This window comes from Triturus cristatus, chromosome 1_2 (assembly GCF_964204655.1).
Source record: "Triturus cristatus chromosome 1_2, aTriCri1.1, whole genome shotgun sequence".
Lineage (NCBI taxonomy): Eukaryota > Metazoa > Chordata > Amphibia > Caudata > Salamandridae > Triturus > Triturus cristatus.
In genome coordinates this window covers 206183321-206205044 of record NC_140580.1, presented here as the reverse complement: position 1 = coordinate 206205044, position 21724 = coordinate 206183321, and the positions used below count along the sequence as shown (strand labels likewise).

Below are 21724 nucleotides of genomic sequence, written 5' to 3'. Positions count from 1 at the left end.
ACCACTAAAGGTAGTTCAAGAACATTTGCACATATGTTTGCTCATTTTTCAGGTTTTGAAACATCAGACTGTCTCATATTATTATAGGCTTGCACCTACACCTGCCAAGAAAAATATGCTAACATATATACTCTGCTTCCTTTATTTCCCAACTGTTCATAAAAGGTTTTGACTTTTGGAAAGACACCATAGACACAAAATCTGTCTGGGGACAAAAGATGGGCAACAGAGGTCTTATTTAGAACATGCCCCATACCACACCAAATGATTTTCCTGAACAAGACAGTGCAACAAACTTAATAAGTGCATTATCATGCTTCGAGAATTGCCAGCACTTAACACACTTCAGTGAGGATACACTAGATAACATGATAGGTAATCGTTCCTTTAATTCATCAGATCCCAATTGGAAGGAATGGTTGGTATGGCCTGTGGACAAAAACAGGTGTCAATCTAGATTCCTGGGTCACACCAAAGGGTTTGGGATCAATAGGCCTGATCAATGATATGTACAAACAGAACACTTGGGGATAGTGACGTCATATCGTGTTGGGAAGTTATGCCTAGATTGGCTAAAAACCTCAACACTCTCCCAGGTGAAGCCACACTTATCCCTTCTTTCTGATGACATGGATCTCAGGGATTTTTAAATAGGTACCCAGAACCTACGTCAAAAGCGCTTTTTGTACGGAATATATAATGAGCTATGGAAAATTTATCATCAGGAAGCTGCTGAGAGATTGCGCAAGATTGATAGGGTTAATTTACAAAAAAAGCTTTGGCTGTGGTTGACAACGGTATGACCACATATTGTCTAGAATTTATTCAGTGGGCAACATAGTGTCTTCCCCAATTGACATAATACAGCAAGACAAGATATGTCTATATTACAACATGGACAGTAACAATTACGGTTAATCGTAATACTGAGCTGGACGTTACAAACCTTACGTTCTGCCCATGTGCCATGGCGTTACATCAACATTACAAATCTGTTCTCAGGCATACAGTCAAACAGAAAGACAGATAGTAATGGCACGCAGAGATGTGAAATACACCATGTTGCACATTGAAAATTTCGACCAATTACCTTTCACTGTGGCTGAGACACCATACACTGACTGGATAATCCATAGTTATATCACCCTACCGATCAAGACTTTCCAATTCCAATACAGTCTCCAACACAGGTAGGCAGATATGAAGCGCTAGGAGAAGGATATGTGGATGAGTATTGGGAATTACCAGGTATAGATGCAGGAATGGAGACACAGGTGTTTTTCTTAGTGGCTTCAACTGTGAGGATGCTTTAAGCGAATCCCTTGTTTGCAAGGACATTTCTCTTCATAGAGCATTCAATGGTTTAGTAGCGAGTTTGTCTTGTTATCTGTAGGTTTCACCAACTGCTGTGATTCATCCTGTGTTCAGGCTTCCTCGAATGGGAGCTATTTGATGCTGAGTGATCAAGGTTGCTGCGTAATGGAACCAGTCATCGCTTATCTAGTGAGGGTTAATTCCATAGTGACTTGTTGTACACATGTACTGTTTCCACCTGCCCGCACAGTTAGGGAGGCAGAGCTATGACCTTCGATACATGTTTCCAACATAAAATCTGATTCCCTGAGCAAGCTGAAGGCCATGTTTTTTCAAAAGGATGTGGCCTAATCTTAAGTCAGAGAGAAGTTTGATCTAGAGGTTGCAAGGTCCTCATCTGGGATACAGACACTACTCCACACTAACTTCCCGCTGCATTTTGGGGAGCTGGTCCATTGTATATTTAACAAGTCTGATACGAAAGCAATAGTGCACTTTTTTAAATGTATCGGCTTTGGTTTTGTTAGCACCTTTCAGATGATTTTTGGAATTATGCCATATTTCATACACTCTTTGTTGGGAAGCGTTTTTGGAGTGCTCCTGCTTGTCCTCCTACTTGTGGCGGGAATGCTGATTTTATTTTATCTGCTCCCCAATGGATGTCCCAGTTCAACTCAGAATGGAGACAGCGCTGCCAGTGCTGCGTTGCTGTGAGCGTATGGTACACTGCTTCGGCACACCTCAGTTTCAAGATCTGAACGAGCATTGGTTCGTATCTTTCAGGCCCGTCTGGCTTGACTGCATACATCCTGTCTTCCGCTGTCTGCTTTGCAGCCACTAATGTGTCCTGCATATATGTCTCGGATCAAAATTGGTTGTACCACAGGACATTGAAGTACTGATGGACCCCTTAAAGGCCCATGCGTATTACTGTTCTCAGTGTATTCCATTGACGATGAATGCATTCTTAGAGCGACCCGGGTAAGCTTCAGCTCCTAGTGATGTGAACAACGGCTCTGCAGAACACTTCAGGGTTACAATCCCTCCCTCAGCACCTGCTGTGGGAACTTTATGGAATCGCCTCTGCTCCATAAACATGCTACAAGGTGTGCCTCTGGGAACATCTGCGGTTGTGAGCAACAGCAATGTTGTGTCCACCACTCGGAACACATAAACAATTGGCCTAATCTGTGTGGGAAGAATTTGGCCTCTTTTTTAAACAAAATGAACCAAAACAACTTTTGCTTTATCTGAGCACCATGGCTTCCTGAGTGCTTGGGATCTCAAATGATATAATGACTTTTAAATAAATAATTTAAAGGGAAGCTCGCTTTTAGATGGTTTTAAGAGTAGTTTTTAACGTTTTTTAAATTGTCTGCTGGCTTTTTAGATAGCTTTTAGATATCGACCCTCAGTATGAGGAGTGGATGTTATATTCCCAAGTTAGGCCCATGTAGCAAAGCAGCTTCACAAAGAACATTTTCAGCTGTGACCTTTTGCACATATTTACGTGCACAACAATGTTGGATTAGTTCCGATGAACCTAAGTTTGTTTACACATCTAGTTTTCCTTACATAACATAAAGCATTTATTTGAAAACAAAGTACCTTATAGTTTCAAAATACAGAGCCTATTAATTCACATTCATGGCTTTGTATTGAACAAATTTTGATATCACCATTCCCGCTTCCTGCATTGCTCACCATGACTAACTCTACTGCTTTGCTAAAAAGAACTGTAATACTGAAGTCTACAAAATTAATATTCTCAAGATTGCAACTCAATTTTCCAATTTCCTTTGTCACTTACATTAAAACCCTCGCTATGGTATAATCATGTGTTAAAAGGGCTCGCCATTAAAAATTTGGCAATCCTGGATTAAAGCAGGTATTTTTTTATTTAAAAGATATTTATCATAACAATGTCTTTTTAACTTTTGATGAATTACAGCAAAGATTTAAGTTACAGCCGTCAAATATTTATAAATATGAACTCTCATGTGATTCAATCCCTGATTCATTTCCAAATAATTTTACTCTAAATGCTACCTCTGATTTAGAATTGTACACTCAAACTATTTCTTCGTCATTCCATGCTGTGTCACTGTCTTTATAAAACATTTAAAAATTATGCAGGGGACAATATCAACTCTCTCTCTTCTTTTTGGAATAAGGAATTAGATTTGTTGTTATCTCAAGATATATGGAGGAAAATTTGGTTAAATAGTATCGCTGGATGGCTGCCTGTTTCTCTGTACCAAACTCATAAATGTATACTATTCAATTGTCTGTGGACTCCTTTAAGGTTATTTAATGCAAAACGTTTGAATTCTCCTAATTGTTCTCTGAATACAGGCTTGTTACGACATATAATTTATGAGCTGTTGGTAAGTTTTGAAAAAAGGTTTGAAAGATCGTACCTAAATTATTGAATATCACAGAACATTTTTCATATACTATATTAATTTATAAGTCAACCTCACTTTCTATCAACTATCTGTTATTAATAGCAAACGTCTAGATTTTTGAATTTCTGCAACTTTAAAATCAATTACTGTCAATTGGAAAAATGCCTCATTACTATCAATTCACGCCCAGTGGGCATGGATAATATTTACCAGAAGAGGAGCTAATTTAACTTTATCAGGCATCACCCTCAATGCTCCTAATTATCATTTTTTGGGGATACCAATTGATGATCACATAGCTTTACATCTGTAAATGTGTCTTATTAATAATGATTAAATGTTGCATGTATAGGTATAATGGTTAAATATAGTATCTCCATTAAACAAATATTGTATTGATGATCATATTTATTCCTTTTTTTCTTTACCTTTTCTTTTTTCCATGATTCTAGTAGTTGTTTTATCGGTACTATATTAACTCTTACTTGATATTATCCCATAGTATAAAGTTTTTATTAGCTCAGGTGAAATATTGATGTAAATGTGCATGTACTTTTTCTGTGCTCTTTTATTAGCCCAGGTATTATATGGATGTAAATTTGCATGTACCTTTTTCCGTGGTCTTCCCATATTTATCTAAAAAAAAATTAATTATTTTCAACCAGAAAGTGAAAAACTCTGAAAAAGAGACCAACTTTCATAATTTAAAGCTTTTAAGAGGTCTTGTGGCTGACCTTGTTCACTTATTCAGAATATTGTCCTAAATAGAAAGAGAGTAATTCTTGTCATGCCATGTATGTTTCCCACACTAACCTGCACAGAGTTTTCTCGACGGTTACTAGGAAGGTCTCCCGGGTTGTCTCTGGCAATAGCCGTCAGGGTGTAGAAATCTTTCTTCTCTCGATCCAAGGCTGACAGAATGTAAATATCCCCCTAAGTTAAAGAGAAAGGAATATGAGAATTTCTAGAATGTTAGTTACATTTGTGCCACAGTTCTCCCATATCACCTTGATGTACCCCTCTACGTCTTCAAAGGCACATTCTCACCACCAACTACTGTATAACAGGAGGAAACATAAGAACAAGTTACTTACCTTCGGTAACGCTTTTTCTGGTGGATACAGTATCTGCCTGTGGATTCCTCACCTTGTGAATATCCCCTGTGCCAGCATTCCACGGAACTTTTTTTCCCCAGCTCTCTACGCCGACGTGGACGACGTCATAATGCATTGGCTCCGCTCGCGACTCCGTATGACGTCACCGGAGCCATAAGAGAGCCACGTCGGCGTGATGATGTCAGTTCCACCCATTTTTTCCGTGCCTCCGAGGCGCACAGGTGGACCAATGACAGATACAAAGTATACACAGTATACAATATACAATCATATACACAAAGTATACAAGGAAAAGGAAAGCTAAATAAAACAAGCATTTCCTACCAATATACAAGAAAGTGTAACAACATCTCAAGCAAGACAACTTTTAAGGTATACAAAGGTGGACAACGGGGATGCGGGTGGGCCAGTGAGGAATCCACAGGCAGATACTGTATCCACCAAAAAAAGCATTACCGAAGGTAAGTAACTTGTTCCTCTGATGGATACATCTGCCAGTGGATTCCTCACCTTGTGAATAGATTCCCACAGCAGTCCCCACTCCCGGAGGAGGGTGTCTACCTTCCTATACCAGAAAGTCTTGCAAGACAGAGCGCGCAAAGTGGCCCTCCCTCCTCATCTCAGAGTCCAAGCAATAATGCTTTGCGAAAGTATGGAGGGAGGCCCAAGTCGCGGCTTTACAAATATCTGCCACAGGAACACCCCGGGCCAAAGCAGATGTAGATGATTTAGCTCTAGTTGAATGAGCTCTAATACCCTCAGGAGGAGTCTTACCAGCCAGGGCGTAGCAGATCTTGATGGCAAGGATAATCCATCTCGACAAAGTGCGCTTGTGCACCGCTCTTCCTTTCTAATGACCCACATAGCCAACGAAGAGCTGATCGTCCAGACGAAAGTCTTTCGTTCTGTCCAAATAAAAACTCACAGCCCTCTTTGGATCCAGGCGATGGAGTCTTTCCTCCTCTTTGGAAGGATGAGGAGGTGGATAAAAAACAGGGAGAGTAATGGACTGCCCCAAATGAAACGGAGTAACAACTTTTGGCAGGAAAGCAGCCCTGGTCCTGAGAACCATCCTTTCAGCATGTAATGTAAGAAAAGGGGGTTTAGAACTAAGAGCCTGAAGCTCACTCACCCTCCTTGCCGAGGTTAGTTATGGCTACAAGAAAGACCACCTTAAAGGACAACAGCCTCAAAGGACAGCTATGAAGAGGCTCAAACGGGGACCCCATCAGAAAAGTTAAGACAAGATTAAGGTCCCACTGTGGCATTACAAAGGGAGTGGGAGGAAACATATTTGTAAGGCCCTTGATAAACCTCAGAACAACCGGAGATTTAAAAAGAGACGGTTGATCAGGAAGGCATAGAAAAGCCGATAAGGCCGAAAGATAGCCCTTGACCGTGGCCACAGCACAGCCCTGCTGAGCCAAGGAAAGAGCAAACTGGAGCACATCAGAAAGATGAGCTTTTAAAGGGTCAATGGGTCTCTCGCCACACCATTTAACAAATTTAGACCACCTGTAGGAGTAAATGGACTTGGAGGAGTGTCGCCTGGCCGATAAAATAACATCCACCACATCAGGCGGGAGAGAGAATGAACTCAGGTTGCCCCGTTCAATCTCCAGGCATGAAGGTGTAAGCTCTGGAGGTGGGGGTGTAGAACCTGCCCCTCCGACTGCGAGAGGAGATCTGCCCTCAGAGGGAGATGGAGCGGAGGGCACAAGGAGAGGTGGAGAAGATCTGTGTACCACACCCTTCTTGGCCAATCCGGGGCGATCAATACAACTTGGGCCTGGTCTTGGCGAATCTTCCTCAGAACCCGAGGAATCAAGGGTATGGGAGGAAACGCGTAAAGGAGTCGCGAGCCCCAACTCAACTGAAACGCGTCCCCCAACGCCCCCTGCAACAGAAACTGGAGACTGCAGAATGACAGGCAGTGCGCGTTCTCGCGGGTGGCAAACAGGTCCACCCGAGGTGTCCCCCACGTCCGAAAGACATGACGAACCACCTCCGGATGGAGCCTCCACTCGTGGTCGGCGGAGAACTGCCGACTGAGACTGTCCGCACGTACGTTCAGCACCCCGGCCAGATGATTTGCCATCAGACAAATCCAATGGACCTGAGCCCAGGTCCACAGACGTAGGGCCTCCCTGCATAGACAAAGAGACCCCACTGCTCCCTGTTTGTTGACATACCACATCGCGGTAGTGTTGTCAGTCAGGACTTGAACAGACTGACCGGGAAGGGAGGAAGGCCTTGAGCGCCAAACGAATCGCCCGCAATTCCAGAAGGTTGATATGAAGCAGCCTTTCCTCTGGAGACCAAAGACCCTTGATCTCCAGATCCCCCAGATGAGCGCCCCACCCCAGGGTGGAGGCATCCGAAATCACTGTGGCCACCGATGGAGGTAGATGAAAGGGTTTTCCTTGAGACAGGTTGCCCTCCACGCTCCACCAAGATAGATCCACTGCAGCTTCTCTGGAGTTCCTGATCGACTCCCTGAGATCTCCGTTGTGCTGATACCACTGCTTGCGGAGACACCACTGGAGCGCCCTCATGTGCCAGCGTGCATGGTTGACCAACAGGATGCAGGAAGCGAACAGACCGAGCAGGCGAAGGACCTTCAGAACTGGAACAACTGCTCCATTGTGGAATAAAGGGACCATCTCCTGTATGTCGAGAATTCTTTGAGGAGGAGGAAATGCTCGACACATAGTAGTGTCCAGTACTGCCCCTATAAACAGGTTGCGTTGAGAGGGCACCAGGTGAGATTTGGGCACATTTATCGAAAAACCCAAGTCGAATAACAGCTGAGATGTTACCTGCAGATGACGCTGCACCATCTCTGGGGACTCTGCCTTCAGAAGCCAGTCGTCCAGGTAGGGGAAAACTGGAATCCCCGACCTCCTGAGATGAGCAGCCACCACTGCCATCACCTTCGTGAAGACTCGAGGTGTGGTAGTAAGACGAAACATGACCGCAAACTGGTAATGTTGTGACCCAACCGTAAAACGGAGATACTTCCTGTGCGACTTCAGGATTGGGACATGGAAGTACGCGTCCTGCAAGTCAAGCGACACCATCCAGTCTCCTTGCTGCAACGCTTGAAGAACCTGCGCAAGGGTCAGCATCTTGAATTTCTCCTGTTTCAGGTAAAAGTTCAAGATTCTGAGGTCCAGTATCGGACGCAATCTGCCGTCCTTTTTGGGAATCAGGAAATACCGGGAGTAGCATCCCTGACCCCTTTCCTGCTCCGGAACCACCTCTATCGCACCCTTTTGAAGCAAAGCTAAAACCTCCTTCTGCAGAAGAAGCAGATGGTCCTCTGAGCAGTAACCTTGGCAAGGAGGGTAAGGGGGAGGAAACTCCCGAAAGGGAAGGGCGTACCCAGTCTCTACGAGGTTCAAAACCCAAAGGTCTGTCGTAACAGATTTCCAACCCCGCAGAAAGTAGGACACCCGACCCCCCACAGGTCTTACATGATCCGGGATGGGGGATCTAGGGCTGCTTCCCTGAAGCCTCATTGGGAGCAGAGGAGGAGGAAGAAGAAGATGAGGGGTTGCGTCCAGAACCTCTCCGACCCCTTTGTCTCCCCCTATAGGACCTATAGAGGGGATTCTGCTGCTGCTGCTGCTGAGGCTGTCGGAAGGAGCGAAAGGAAGATCTTCCGAAACCCCTAAACTTTTTAAAACCAGATCCCTTAGCAGGAGCTTGCAGACCCAAAGACTTAGCCGTTACCCTGCTGTCTTTAAATCTTTGTAGGGCGGAGTCAGCTTTCTCTCCAAATAATTTCTGTCCATCAAACGGCAAATCCACTAATGTGGCCTGAACATCCGCGGAGAAGCCAGAAGAACGAAGCCATGCCTGTCTTCTTGTGGCTATTGAAGAGGCCATTATCCTCGCCACCGAATCTGCTGTATCGAGCCCTGATTGGATTACCTGTCTAGCAGCAGCCTGTGTGTCTGCAACTACCTCCATGAAGGACACCTTATCACCCTCAGGCAGCTTAGGGGCTAAAGACTTCATTGAGTCCATTAAGGCATGCACATAACGACCCAGGAAGCACGTGGCATTGGTAGACTTTAGTGCCATACTTCCCGAAGAGAAAGTCTTCTTAGCCGCCTGGTCAACCTTTTTGGACTCCCTGTCTGCAGGAGACTGAGGGAACGCCCCCGAAGCATGCTTCGAGCAGGATGCCTGTACAACCAGGCTCTCTGAAGACGGATGTGTAGAAAGAAAATCCGGATCCCCAGGTGCCACCCTGTATCTTCTCGCCACCTGCCTGGAAACCGCCGGAGAAGAAAGTGGTTTTCGCCATACCTCCAAAACAGGCTCCAAAATGGCCTCATTAAAAGGCAGTAAAGGCTCTGAAGTTGAAGTAGGTGAGTGCAGCACCTCCGTCAGCAGGTTAGACTTATATTCCACAGAGGGTAACTGCAAATCTAACAGTTCTGCGGCCTTTTTAATAACCACATGGTAAGGAGCCAATTCCTGTGGTGGAGAGGATCTAGCTGAAGTATGCTCCCACTCAGGGGTCGTATCCAGGCCACTAGCCTCCTGTATCCCCTCAAACTCATCAGAGGACGTGTCCACTTCACCTTCCTCTACCTCCACTCTATACCTTTCTTCATCCAAGACCCTTTGGGCCTCCCTTCTTGAATGAATCCGTGGAGCCGGCGTCGTCGACGTCGTACGCGGCGTCGGTGGAGCCAGAGGTGTTGGAGTCGGCGGCGCCAAAGACGGAGTCGGCGGTGCCGGACGCGGCGCCGAGGGAGTCGGCAACGGCGTCGAGGAAGGCTCCGAAGCACGACGATCCAACGAAAGTCGTGATGGATCCCCAGACGGCGCCGGAAACTGCCACGAAGGCGCCTTCGGCAGAGAGGGCATAAACGGGGCCTGAGCGTAATGCTGCGGCACCCCCAAGGTATACGCCATAGGACCCACGGGACCAGTCGGTGCACCGGATGGGAAGGCAGCCCGATTGAAGATTCCATACATGGCATTTAAAAAATGCGAAGAATCAGTACCTGGAGCCGGGAACTGAGGATAAGGAACCGGACCTGTATCCTTCTGCGGAGTATCTGGCAACGGTGCTGCAGTGTCCTCCGCCGGAGCCGAAGAATCCTCAGGCCTTGGAGAAAGCTCCCTACTTTGTTCCTGTTCACCATCAGAAACAGGCGACTCCACTGGAACAGGAGACGACATCGGAGAAGGCGCCGGTGACTGCGCCGAGGACTGCGCCGGTGACCGTGCTGGAGCCCGCTTCGGCGAAGGAGAACCCTCCGGAGACTTCGAAGGAGAAGGTGACAATTCCTTACTTCGGCGTCGTCGAGGCGAAGCCGATCTCGACCTCCTGTTCTTTGAAGACCGGCGCCGAGAAGAATGTTTCCCTTATTTATGATGTTTCTTCGACTTCGATGATCTCGAAGTCGACGACTCCGGCCTCGACTTCTCCTTCTTTTTACCTCTCTTCTCCTTTCCGACCTTGGCCATAAACAGCTTCGCCTTCCTTTCCTTCAATGCCTTCGGATTCATCCTCCTGCAGCTTGAACAATCTTCGACGTCGTGGTCAGACGAAAGGCCCCACAAACAATCATCATGGGGGTCCGTTATAGACATGTGGCCCCCACATTCCCTACAGGGCTTAAAACCCGACTTCCTCGTCGAAGACCTTACAGATTTTCGACAACAGTAACACCTAACAACTACAAAGTAGCAAGAGAGTACTGGAAAAACTGTTGCGCGTCGACGGCGCGGAAAAAAGGGAACTGACGTCATCACGCCGACGTGGCTCTCTTATGGCTCCGGTGACGTCATACGGAGTCGCGAGCGGAGCCGATGCATTATGACGTCGTCCACGTCGGCGTAGAGAGCTGGGGAAAAAATGTTCAGTGGAATGCTGGCGCAGGGGATATTCACAAGGTGAGGAATCCACTGGCAGATGTATCCATCAGAATGGTCTGTTCAGGAGGCTCAGTTTATTTAAAATGAAATGTTTATATTTGTTATCTAAGTTGTTGCATCCTCTCATGGCCCCATGAGGTGGTCTATGGGGCCATGAGAGGATATTGCTAATGTGCCCCTGCACAATTGCCTATTATACTGCCACAGACTATATTCTTACCTGATTTGGCCCGTCCCCTCTGTATATATACAAATACTGATTGAACTATTTACTTTGATTTTTGCCTTGTGAAAGCCCTAGGTGTGCCAGCCATACGGACGAAACACAAGTCTGCTGCATCTCTCACATCAGACTCAAATCCTGATAATCACAATAAACACTTTGGAATACTAGAGAGGATTTCCACATTTATTCCTGAAATTAGCCATTAGTTTTGGAAACAGCCTGTGATTTGTAAAGTATCCACTAACGCAACCCTAAGGCCTTGGCTCTTTTGGCAGAGAATTTGGGTTACCCCGCAGCTGGCCCAGTATGCTGAAGCTTGACATGATATGAATAGGGTGGATACATTTAACCAAATCCCATGGTTGAGATCCTTGAAGAATCTGTTAACTGCTTTAGGCTTTTGGAATGTTGGTCACATTCTAAGGCAGCGCGAATGCCATCGGAGTGTGCCATGAAGAAACAGTATTGGGCTCTGCTAGCAAGTAGACATGAGCATAAAGTGGTGGGTACAATAACTGGCGACTTTCTACGTTTTACATCATGGTACTGCTTAGAAAAATATTGGGACTAGATTTCTGTTCCTTTTGACAGGAAACTATACCATCAATTGTAAGTGGGGACATTACCTTTAAGATAGTTTACCTCAAAATGGGCAGGTTCAGATAGTGCTATGTGTCCTTTTTGTAGTTTGCAAGCTGAGTCTGTACCTCATGTCTTGTTTGTATGGCCTGCCTATGTCCAGCCCCATTCAGTATGGCCGGCACCCATTTATAGACAACTGGGTACCACTAGTCACTTTGAAGCCATGAGGATATTGAAAGCGAATACTTTCCCTTTCTTTGTCTACAGGATAGCAACGTTCCTGGGAACAATGTGGTCGAAAAGAAGTCATAAGGCTAATTTGAGGTAGATGTGGTGTTATCTGTGGGCTCTTTTATTAGCACATCATGGTTACGTACCAATGGATGTTGCATGATTTTGATTAACCAGGCAGTACTAATTTATGCATTGTCCTTTTATATTCTTGCTGCTAAAATTTAGATGTCTCATTGTATCAAGTTGTTTTAATATGTTATTTCTTCATTGTATTTGTATTGTTGGATTTTATTGGATATTTTATGGCTTCGGCCAAAATAAAGATATTTGATGAGGATGATACGCACCCTTAATTTCGAATTTACCCCTTAATACAAAGGGCCTCATTTGGATGTCGGTTGGAATGCCTCCGACCGACATCCAAGGTTTAGACTCCGGCCTTTCTTTTTTACATAGACGGCGGTCGGAGTTTAAACTGGCTGGTGAAACCGACTGACTTTCGACAGGCTCAAGGAGCCTGTTGGCCAATCGTAAGCTGCACATAAGCCTGAACGGATGGCGTTTCCACCGTCCGGATTATGATGTCAGTTTCAGACAGGCTTTCCATGTCGGGCTTTCCGACATGGAAAGCCTCTCAGAATGGGGGCCCCTAGCAGGGCCCCCTTCCCTCTGCGGCCTCCAACAATACAAATACAACTAAAATAGCCATATGCCAGAAAAATAGGGCAATAAGTTGGAAAGGGAAACTATTACATCTGAAAGAGATGGAGCACTTATGTTAAGAAGAGGTGTAAATTGTTTATATACATGTTTACTATAATGGCCTAAGATGAAATAAGATCTCTGTTAGTGATAATGATCCATCACTCTGCTTCAGCAATCTGATGGTCTAACAGAAAACTATTTCCGCAATACATTCCAGCTGATGCATATGTTAGCTCCCAACCACAAGAAAATACTGTATTTTTTATCAGAAAAATGTGAGCAGTTAAACTATCTCTACCTGTAGGGTGGCCTTCTGCCTTTGCTATTGAGCCTGATAATTTAGCTAAGAACACCTGTCACCTTTTGAGCCCATGTACAACTGATTACTACATATTCTGCAACCAGCTGAGAACTGGACCTTATGCAACTTGCGAGGCTACTCATCGTCAGCTCCTTTCAAAATGAAAATTCCACCTTCATGTACTAGATGTACATTAGGGGTCAAATTATAAGGCTTCTGTATGGCATCCCAACAGTCTGTTATTTCTTGCCCACTCTCTTGAAGTAGATGAAGATGCTTATATTTGGGATGGAGAAGTCAAGATTTGATATCCACCATTATGCAAATGAAGGCCTTAGGAGGATGACAGTTCTAGTGCATGTAACAATGACTGTTTAAGCAGAAGAAATGCTGATACACTGCTTAGTGGTTCATGTGTCATATAGTCTAGACAGTAGTCACATTAATGTTATTGACTGATTTAGTTTGAATTCCCTCTGGATTTTTCCACCTATCTCATATGAGAGGGGTAGTGTGTGTTGTTGTTTAGGGTCTGATGTGATATCATGTTAGATTGTGGGAGCTAGTGCTGAGAGGAAGGATTGTTTACGGCTGGAGTTACTCACATGTTTGGATTTTCTCAGGCTTACAATGTGATAGGTCCAAGGTTCTATGACTGTAACTGGGTTTCACTTACTCAACCTCCCTTCATCTGTGAATCATTTCTAGATGAGAAGTGGGTCTTGAGGCAACTAGTGAATAGGTGGACTGCTAGGATTGCATACTAGCAGCACTGAAGAATTTGAATATTGCTCTTGCTTAACTGATACGTATAGAGATCATTCAGGGGGGACTGCTAAACGTGATGAATAGATGTGAGGAAAGATGCAAAATGAGGCTTGTCCTATGTATCATGAAGAACATGTGCCAAAACCAAGAAAAAAAAGACCATTGAGTTTATGGCAGGGAAAACTGTTAACCCATTCACTATAAGTGTCCGCAGCAGCATTACTTTACTTTTTTACCAGAATTTTGATCAATCAAAACCCATACCAAGTACAGGGTAATAGAGTGTAGTAATTGAAGCAGAAAAGATAGCCCAAAGCCTTCACTACATATCATGCACATTGTGTGCAGTAATTTACGTGGGACCTGTTAATGTTTGTCAGTTAGCATTCATCTCAAGGCTATGTTGCACTGTGGTTGTTTGTTGCCGCTGTTATGCTTATTTGATAAATTTGATAGCGTGTCCTTTGTCACAGCCTTGTAGTCCGACACTTTCTGCCACACCCTTTTTGTGGGGTGTATCCCTTCAATACTGCTGCTCTGTGGATATCATATGTGCGTCATGCCTCACCTGTGTTTAAGTAAACCCTTATTTTGTCTTCACTGGTTTCAAACAGCATCATACATGGTTCAGGTGTATATCATGTGACCACAGCTGAAAGTGTGCACCCTATGCCTCTCCAAATTTGCTACCGTGTACTTGAATTTTATCTAATACGCTTGGTGTTAAATTGAGGGTCACACCCTTTACCCTCCAGGTTTTATTGACACAAGTGCTTTGCACGCACACATTCGTCATACTTGGCAATGTATGCAATGCACCAGAGGGCAGGATTTGTGCCTGCCATTTTCTTCCCATATGTGGTTTTGCTAGATGGGTTAATATTATGTGGACGTTCATCAGAGTTAGGTGGGTGAACAGATGAGTAGGCAAGGATTTTAATTCACAATGACTATTTTGGCTAGAAGAAACATTTGTTCTCCATTTTGAACAATACTCACTTTGTCTTTATCTTTTGTGTAATTAGGATCATTCCAACTGGGTCTTCCCATCTTTCCCAGATCATCTCCCTTTCACAATCATCATTGCATGAATGGTCTTGGTAAGGTCACCAGAATAGAGCACAGTGAGGGAATAACAGATCTTACCGTTGTTGGATTGATGCCAAATCTGCCCTCTCCGTCCACCAGGCTGTACTGGATGAGTGCAAAGCGTCCTGAGTCAGCATCTGTGGCTGTGATCTGCAGAACAACTGTCCCCAGCGGTATGTCCTCAAAGACAGATTTCTGAGAATGTGCAAACATAAAAAGATGAGGAAAAGTGAAGAACTGCATCACCTGTCAACAGGCTAATCTGGTAGGGGTCATCAACACGAGAGGTGTGAGAAAACAGACAAAGAAGACTTTTGGTAGAAATCATTATTTTTTCCCTATGAAGGATCATCTGCCAATATTGAGATCAACATATGTATTGGAATTGGCTATAATTTTGCGGAGCCTTGAGTAGAGGCACACAATTTAGAAAATTGTTGTAGATCTAGCTAGTCAATGTTTTACTTCAAATCTTCTGAGTGTCACATTACATACACAGCACTGATTTTATGCAATTTTAGTTTCGAATGAAATAGGGAAAATATGCTTTACTTTTGTAAATGTGAATTTTCATAATAAATTGCAAATTTGAGCCAGTTACAACAACATACACATAAAATAAAAAAAGGAGAAAACATATTTTGTTCTGTTCAGTGCTATGTAACCAGCAATTGCAGTACAAAATAAATGTGCTCCATTTATGTGCAAATTCCTAAACATTATAAAGTTTGACCTGTGGATAGTCAGATCCAGCAATACTAAATGTATTGGTAGGAGGGTGAATAAAAAGCAGTGCTGTCAAATAAATATATAGAATTATAGATGGGTAACAGTGCATTACGGGGATGTTTATCACCTCTGGTTTCTGAGTGACGTCAAATAGACAACGAGATCAAAGCTCCAGTTGTCTATGATGTCAGTAAGAAACACGAGGTAGAAAACATCCCCGTAATTCCCTTCTTAACCCGTCTATAATTGTATGCTATATATGGCCCCCAAAAACATCTGCTCTTGCTTCTAACTACTGCACAGGGGCAGAGGATAATGGGAGAGCTATACATAACATACCCTCTCCTTCCTGATGCAAATATCAAAAATAAATATCTTACAAGCTATCCAAAACCCACTACCTTCCCTGCCTTCCTTCCCCCTTCTGCAGCTGTGCGTTCTGCTTTCAGTCAAAGCAGACATCTGCCCTGACAGGTTATCGGAAATCTCTATCCGCTGGCCTGGAAGGACTTTAGGACATCAATGCAGTTCATAACCAATTTTGCTATCAACTGTTGTGATGTCATAGCAAGGAGTTACGACTTTCAGAAACAGAAACAAAAGACTTTGAGAGCCATACATTGCACGACAGTTACCATTCTGTTATAAATTCAATAGGGTAAACACTCAGGTCATCGACTTAGATTAAAAAAACAATAATGAACTAGTTTCAATTTTCTTTTGTACTACATCGGCTAATCTCCCGTATATATATTGTAAGACTAACCTATTAAAATCTAACTCATTTCTATTGAAATTTAAATGTAAATGAAACAATAGGAACAAAGATATACTGAAGCAAATTCCAAACTATTCAACCTGTATCTTTTTTCCAAAGAAAACATTGTCAAAAGTATTAAAGTGTTACACATGTCTTAACTATCTCTGTCAATATATGTTTTAATCTAACTCGTGGGTAATTAATCGAAGAATATGTGTATTAATAATGAGCCACTGCAGTAAAGGTTCTTATCTATAATAATCATATGCATCTACCGGCCGGCCAGAACCTGTACTTAAGGAGGAAGTCCATCATTTTAATCAGTGGCCGCACCTCCAACATGCCAGACGTTTAAGACCCTGCACTATCACTGGTTCGATGAATACCCCAAGCTCACCTGATAGGGAGACTGACCGAAGATAGGATTGTTGTCATTGATATCTACAATTTGCAGGTAGACAGGGACCTCCGCTGACCTCCGAGGGGACCCATTATCTGATGCCCTGATGGTGAAATTCAGCCACTGCACCTGCTCATAATCCACTGTTCGGTTTGCAATGATCTTTCCTGAATAAGAAGAGAATGCAGAATTAGATCTGGTACAACCTCTTACATGGGTTCATTACCACTGCAACGTTTGCTGAGTTATTTAAAACATTATTTACAGCAACCTTTATGTGGTAATGGTAAATAAGTCCAGTAGCCGAGATGTAAGTATAAGATGATGATGGTTTATTCAGGTAGATAAGATAGTGAGAGCCCCACCAGGAGCAGCCTCTTTGCTGCTCAGCCCATACTCTCAACTGATACTCCCCAGGCATCCCAACACTCTATGACCTCACCGTACATACCAACGTTCTACAGCACATCCACACTGGCTGAGCAGCAAGGGCCATGAATCAGGAAAGATGCATTGCATTGAAGATCAGATACAACACATTAATAAAAAAGACATTTGCCTCTGTTAAGATTATATATAATGCGTTGTAAGCAATCATGCTTGCATTTTCACACTGCCATTAGGCAGAAGAGTGTCTAGTCGAGATATGTGGCCGTAGACGCTTCTTCCTCAAGACATATGGGTGTGAATGCCTTGTTGCTGCCCCAGAACATCGAAGCAAAAATGTAATCTCTCAGGTGCTGCCTAGATTATCTATATGGCAAGGCCCAGGAGAAGGACAGTATGCATTTGTTTAGTGGGTAGCTTCAACGTATGAGTTAATGTATTGTGCTCATATGCAGCTCGGATTATTCAGTGTGCATATTTGAAGTAAGTGAATAATTAAGAAGGCACTGTAATGGATAAAGGTGGGTACAATTAGGACACCATCCTTACTACAGATGAGCACAGCAATCCCAGATAAAACAATTATGTTGCTACCCACCAGCAGTAAGCATTTAAGTGACTTACCTTTTTTAAGCTCCTTGCAACTTCATCAGAGATCATTCTAGTATAGAAGTGGGATTTGCCCGCCTCAGGATATCTCCATATAAGTGTACTCGGAAATATATAACACTGGAATTATCTAATGCTCTTGTGCTAGACTTTCCCCATAAAGATCTTGGTTGAAATGCTAGTATTTTAGCTTGAAACATTGATTTTGCTTCGTGTTATCATTTTGCAATTAATTTTACTCTCTGAGACCCACTGGCTTGTTCCATTAGGCTTTCCTCCTTCCTGCGTTGACTTTAGTTATATCTTGGTTCTTTTATTTGAAGGAGATATCTTCTGACTTCATATGAATTCATATTCCTGCTTTTCTCGCCTGCAGAATCTGTGCAACAACATTGCTTACAGCCCTCTTCACAGGTCCAAACCGAAAAATGTTTCCTGACACCTAAGTTTTGATATGAAGTTAACCCATTTTGGAACACCCCCCCCCCCCCCCCCCCCCCGCCTACTGTGGACCGATTCCTGTATATCTGCTTGCGACAGAACGTTAGAGCCGTCACGCCTTCATTTCCAGAGGAACCCCCACACTGCTTCTTCTGCACCAAACGTTGCATGCCGGGGTACCACATGCCGTGTCGCGTATTTACAAAGCCACTATAGGGGCAGGGATGCAAGATACTCTGAAAGCAAAACAGGGATGGGAATTGGAACTAGGGTATCAAATTAAAGAAGAGGCCTGGGCAAATTGCTGTCAGCAAACTGAACGTATCACAGCCACCAGTAGATTTAGGATAATACACTTTACATTTCTCCACAGAATGTACTACACCCCAGTGAAAATGTATAAACTCCAATTGCGAGACAGCGACAAATGCGACCGCTGCCGGCAGGAAGGAGCAGGGTTTTTATACGCTGTATGGGAATGCAGGCCCATAGCGCAATAGTGGGATGAGGTGGGGGAGGCCCTGGGAGAAATGATTGGAAAAAAGCTTGAGCTCACCCCTGAAATGGGTCTCCTAGGATAACTTCCCGGATACAAAGGTGGTACTAAAAGATTCCTGGCGATAGGCCTCCTCATAGCCAAACGAAGAATTGCATGCAGGTGAGGAAGGGGCAAGGCACCTAAATTTAAAGACTGGCTCACAGACCTTACCTACTGTCCGGAGCAAAACACCATATATGCGGAGCTAGTCCCACCCTGCTCACGGCCCCGGGACATTTGGGGGCCCCTCGCGGTCTACCTCCTGAGGCAGACTGCAGATATCACGGACGATAATGCCTCCCAGACATAGAATAGCTGACAGCCCAAGACCGACAAGCCACAAACAGGCGGGGTTGCCCTCCAGAACTATTGTTGTGCAATTTAATGTGCCCTTCTTGCCCAGGAGAGATTCACTGTGTTGTGTACTGATCTTTTCTTTTTTACACCCATTGCTTATGCTGCACTGATGTATTCATGAAATGCAAATGTAATGCCTGCCTTGAACTGTACGTGTTTTGTTCTCAACTCAAAATGCCAATAAACAAATTATAAAAAAAAAATATTTGTGATCGTTGTGCTTAGATATGGCAGTACTTGATCACATCTCGCACAGAGCAGTAAAACACATCCCTCCTCAACGCTGAAAGCGTTATCTCGAGCACTCCTACTCCAGTGATCCAGTACTCTGTTCTGGAGAAACACTGGATTACTTTAAAGATCAAAATATTTTTTTCTAAACTTAAAGGTGGGAATTCATAGCTTAAATTGAAAGGAGAGAATTCATAGCTTCAACTGAAAGGATAGAACTCATAGGTAGCCTCTTACCTGAGAGACTGTCTTCCAGCTGTGCATACCCCACGGGAGAAAGATTGTGCAGGGAGTAGGTAACCTGCCCGTTTGGGCCTTTGTCTGGATCCACCGCTGAAACAGAGAGCAAGGTTGTCCCTGCTGTGGCACCCTCCAGAATCCTCTCCGTAAAGACAGTCACTCCAAAGGGGCGGAATCGCGGGGCATTGTCGTTGACATCCACCACATTCACTGTCAGCTTGGCTGTGAAGTGGACAGGAGAGGAGAAAAGATGAATAAACATGAATAAAGGACATTGTTATACAGGAAGAAAAGTAACTGAGCTCAGAAAGCAGAGTGAAAAAGAATCAAAAAATAGGGTGGGAAAGAAAAAAGGAGTGAGTGGGGAAAAACTGTAGAATTGTGTCTTGTTTTACTGTTTTACATGAGCTGGGTAAGTGTGATAACTTGGTGGGCTGAATATTTACCTTTATCTTCTCTTTACATGTAAACTGCAAGTAACAGAATAAACCGGTTTCCCCACAACCAAATGTTATGTTCATTACTGCACCAATAGCAATGTAAGCCGTGTGTGCTTTCACAGGCCCCAGTACTGAGGCTGGGTAAGCCACTGGAACATGTTTAGAGCAACAACAAGGATGTGGGGCAGGAGCAGGTAGAATAAAAAAGTCCACTTCGAGTCAGTGACCATCAGTGGAGGACTTGAGATACCATGTGGAAGTTACCATCAAGGTGAAAAGGCAGATGTGAAAGGAAGAGATCCTGGAACAATGATTAACACAGGAAAATAAGAAGCAAGAGAAGGCAGGGAGGAATATTCCACCAGGGAATCAGTTTGAAGATCTGAAGGGTGATTTTAACAAATCAAATATGGTGGCATTTACCAGCTGTTACAGTGGGGACTGGAACATGCCTGGCACAAGGACACAGGACATTCCACTGAAATCAAAGTAAAGCTGGTGAATATTTTTCCCCAAGGTGGGGCGCATCGGTATGATGAGAGGCACCTCAGAGTAAAACTCAATGCAACCAGAGTGGCCCTAGGGTAAGTCCTGAGGGATGGTGCTCGGGGTAGGTGAGTGGCTGGGTAGGTACACCTCTGTATTTGCCACCTGGGTAGGGACAAATCCCCATGGGGGGTTTTCCTGCCTCGGGACCCTCTCTCCCCATGGGACACCTTCCGGGTGAGCTTGATTCTCTTTTTGTGGCCTTAGGGCCTTGGGCACTTACCCACTGTAAATGCAGTGTGAAAGTGCACGCGCCCTTCCTACACACATTAGGAAGGGGTGTTTACCTGAAGTTTCTAAACATAGGTCAGGTCTGCCATTGCAGGCCTGTGTGTGCATATTCGCACCTATGGCGGTTGTAGACCGGTGTCCAGACTGTCATTGCAGGCTTGTGTGCGCCCTTGCACCTATGATGTTTTAAAACCTGTGAACCGCCTGCCATTGCAGGCTGGTCTGTGTACTTGCACCAATGCTGTACTGGAACATGTGCCCATCCTGCCATTGAAGGCTGTTGTGCACATTTTGACCGATGGTGTTTCTACACAAGTGTCCAGTCTGACATTACAGCCTGGTGTGCGCACTTGTACTGATGATGGTTCTAAACATGTCTCCAACCTGCCTTTGCAGGTCTGTGTGTGCGCAATTGCGCTTCTACTCAGGCTGGCCTTTCTAAATACCTAGGCATCCTAAGAAGACCCTTCACTACCACTAGAGCACCCCGAGAGTACCCAGCAAGGGGTGAAGTGAGTGGTAGGGGCAGGGCAGGTACGCACGTTTGTTCCTTGCCCAGGTAGTGAAGAATACCCATGTGAGTTTTCACTACCTATGAGGTTTGCTCTTCCCATAGGCTAACATGGGGAGAGGGTTGAAATTACTTCAGGCTGCAATTGTGGATTGTAGTGGAGTAGCTTCATTGTGTTTCCTCTCATTGGATGCACAGTGACAAACCCTTTCCAGTGGTTAAGGTGTTTTTGTCATGACCAGCACGGAAATGCCACTTCTAGAAGGTCTTTCTATGCTCTAAAACTCTTTGTGTGCCTTTGTACTTGACTCCAGTCCACACTGGAGGATGGGGGAGCACATCTGGTCATTCCCCAGCGACAGATATAAAACACTGGGCATGCAACTAGAACAGCAATCTCTGCATTGTGCAGGCCTGGCTGGATAGATAGGAGGAAGAGGTTTTGACACTTGGCCTATGGAGCCAGATCATGGCCCCACTAAATATTAAGATCTGCATCCCACGGTCTCATGGCAGACAGGACTGAAATTTAGAGGAGACACCCCTAACTTTCAAGGCACACTACAGTATAACTACTGGTGCCATACTACAGCAGGGGAGAGATACACTTGTGAGGACGTAGGTGCAGAGAATCTGGAACTGCATTGTGTTACTGCCATTG

The 21724-nt window shown here is 44.4% G+C and overlaps 1 protein-coding gene across 2 annotated transcripts in view; it reads right to left on the bottom strand.

The window, feature by feature from the left end:
- Positions 1–21724, bottom strand: part of CDH23 (cadherin related 23) — a 1199511-nt gene that overhangs the window by 375894 nt on the left and 801893 nt on the right. For both annotated transcript variants that reach the window (XM_085603466.1, XM_085603467.1), the window contains exons 25-28: positions 19333–19557; positions 16530–16699; positions 14701–14838; positions 4536–4655 (exon numbers count right to left, since the gene is read on the bottom strand). In XM_085603466.1, coding sequence (XP_085459592.1) covers positions 4536–4655; positions 14701–14838; positions 16530–16699; positions 19333–19557 — 653 coding nt within the window. The remainder of the gene's footprint in view (positions 1–4535; positions 4656–14700; positions 14839–16529; positions 16700–19332; positions 19558–21724) is intronic.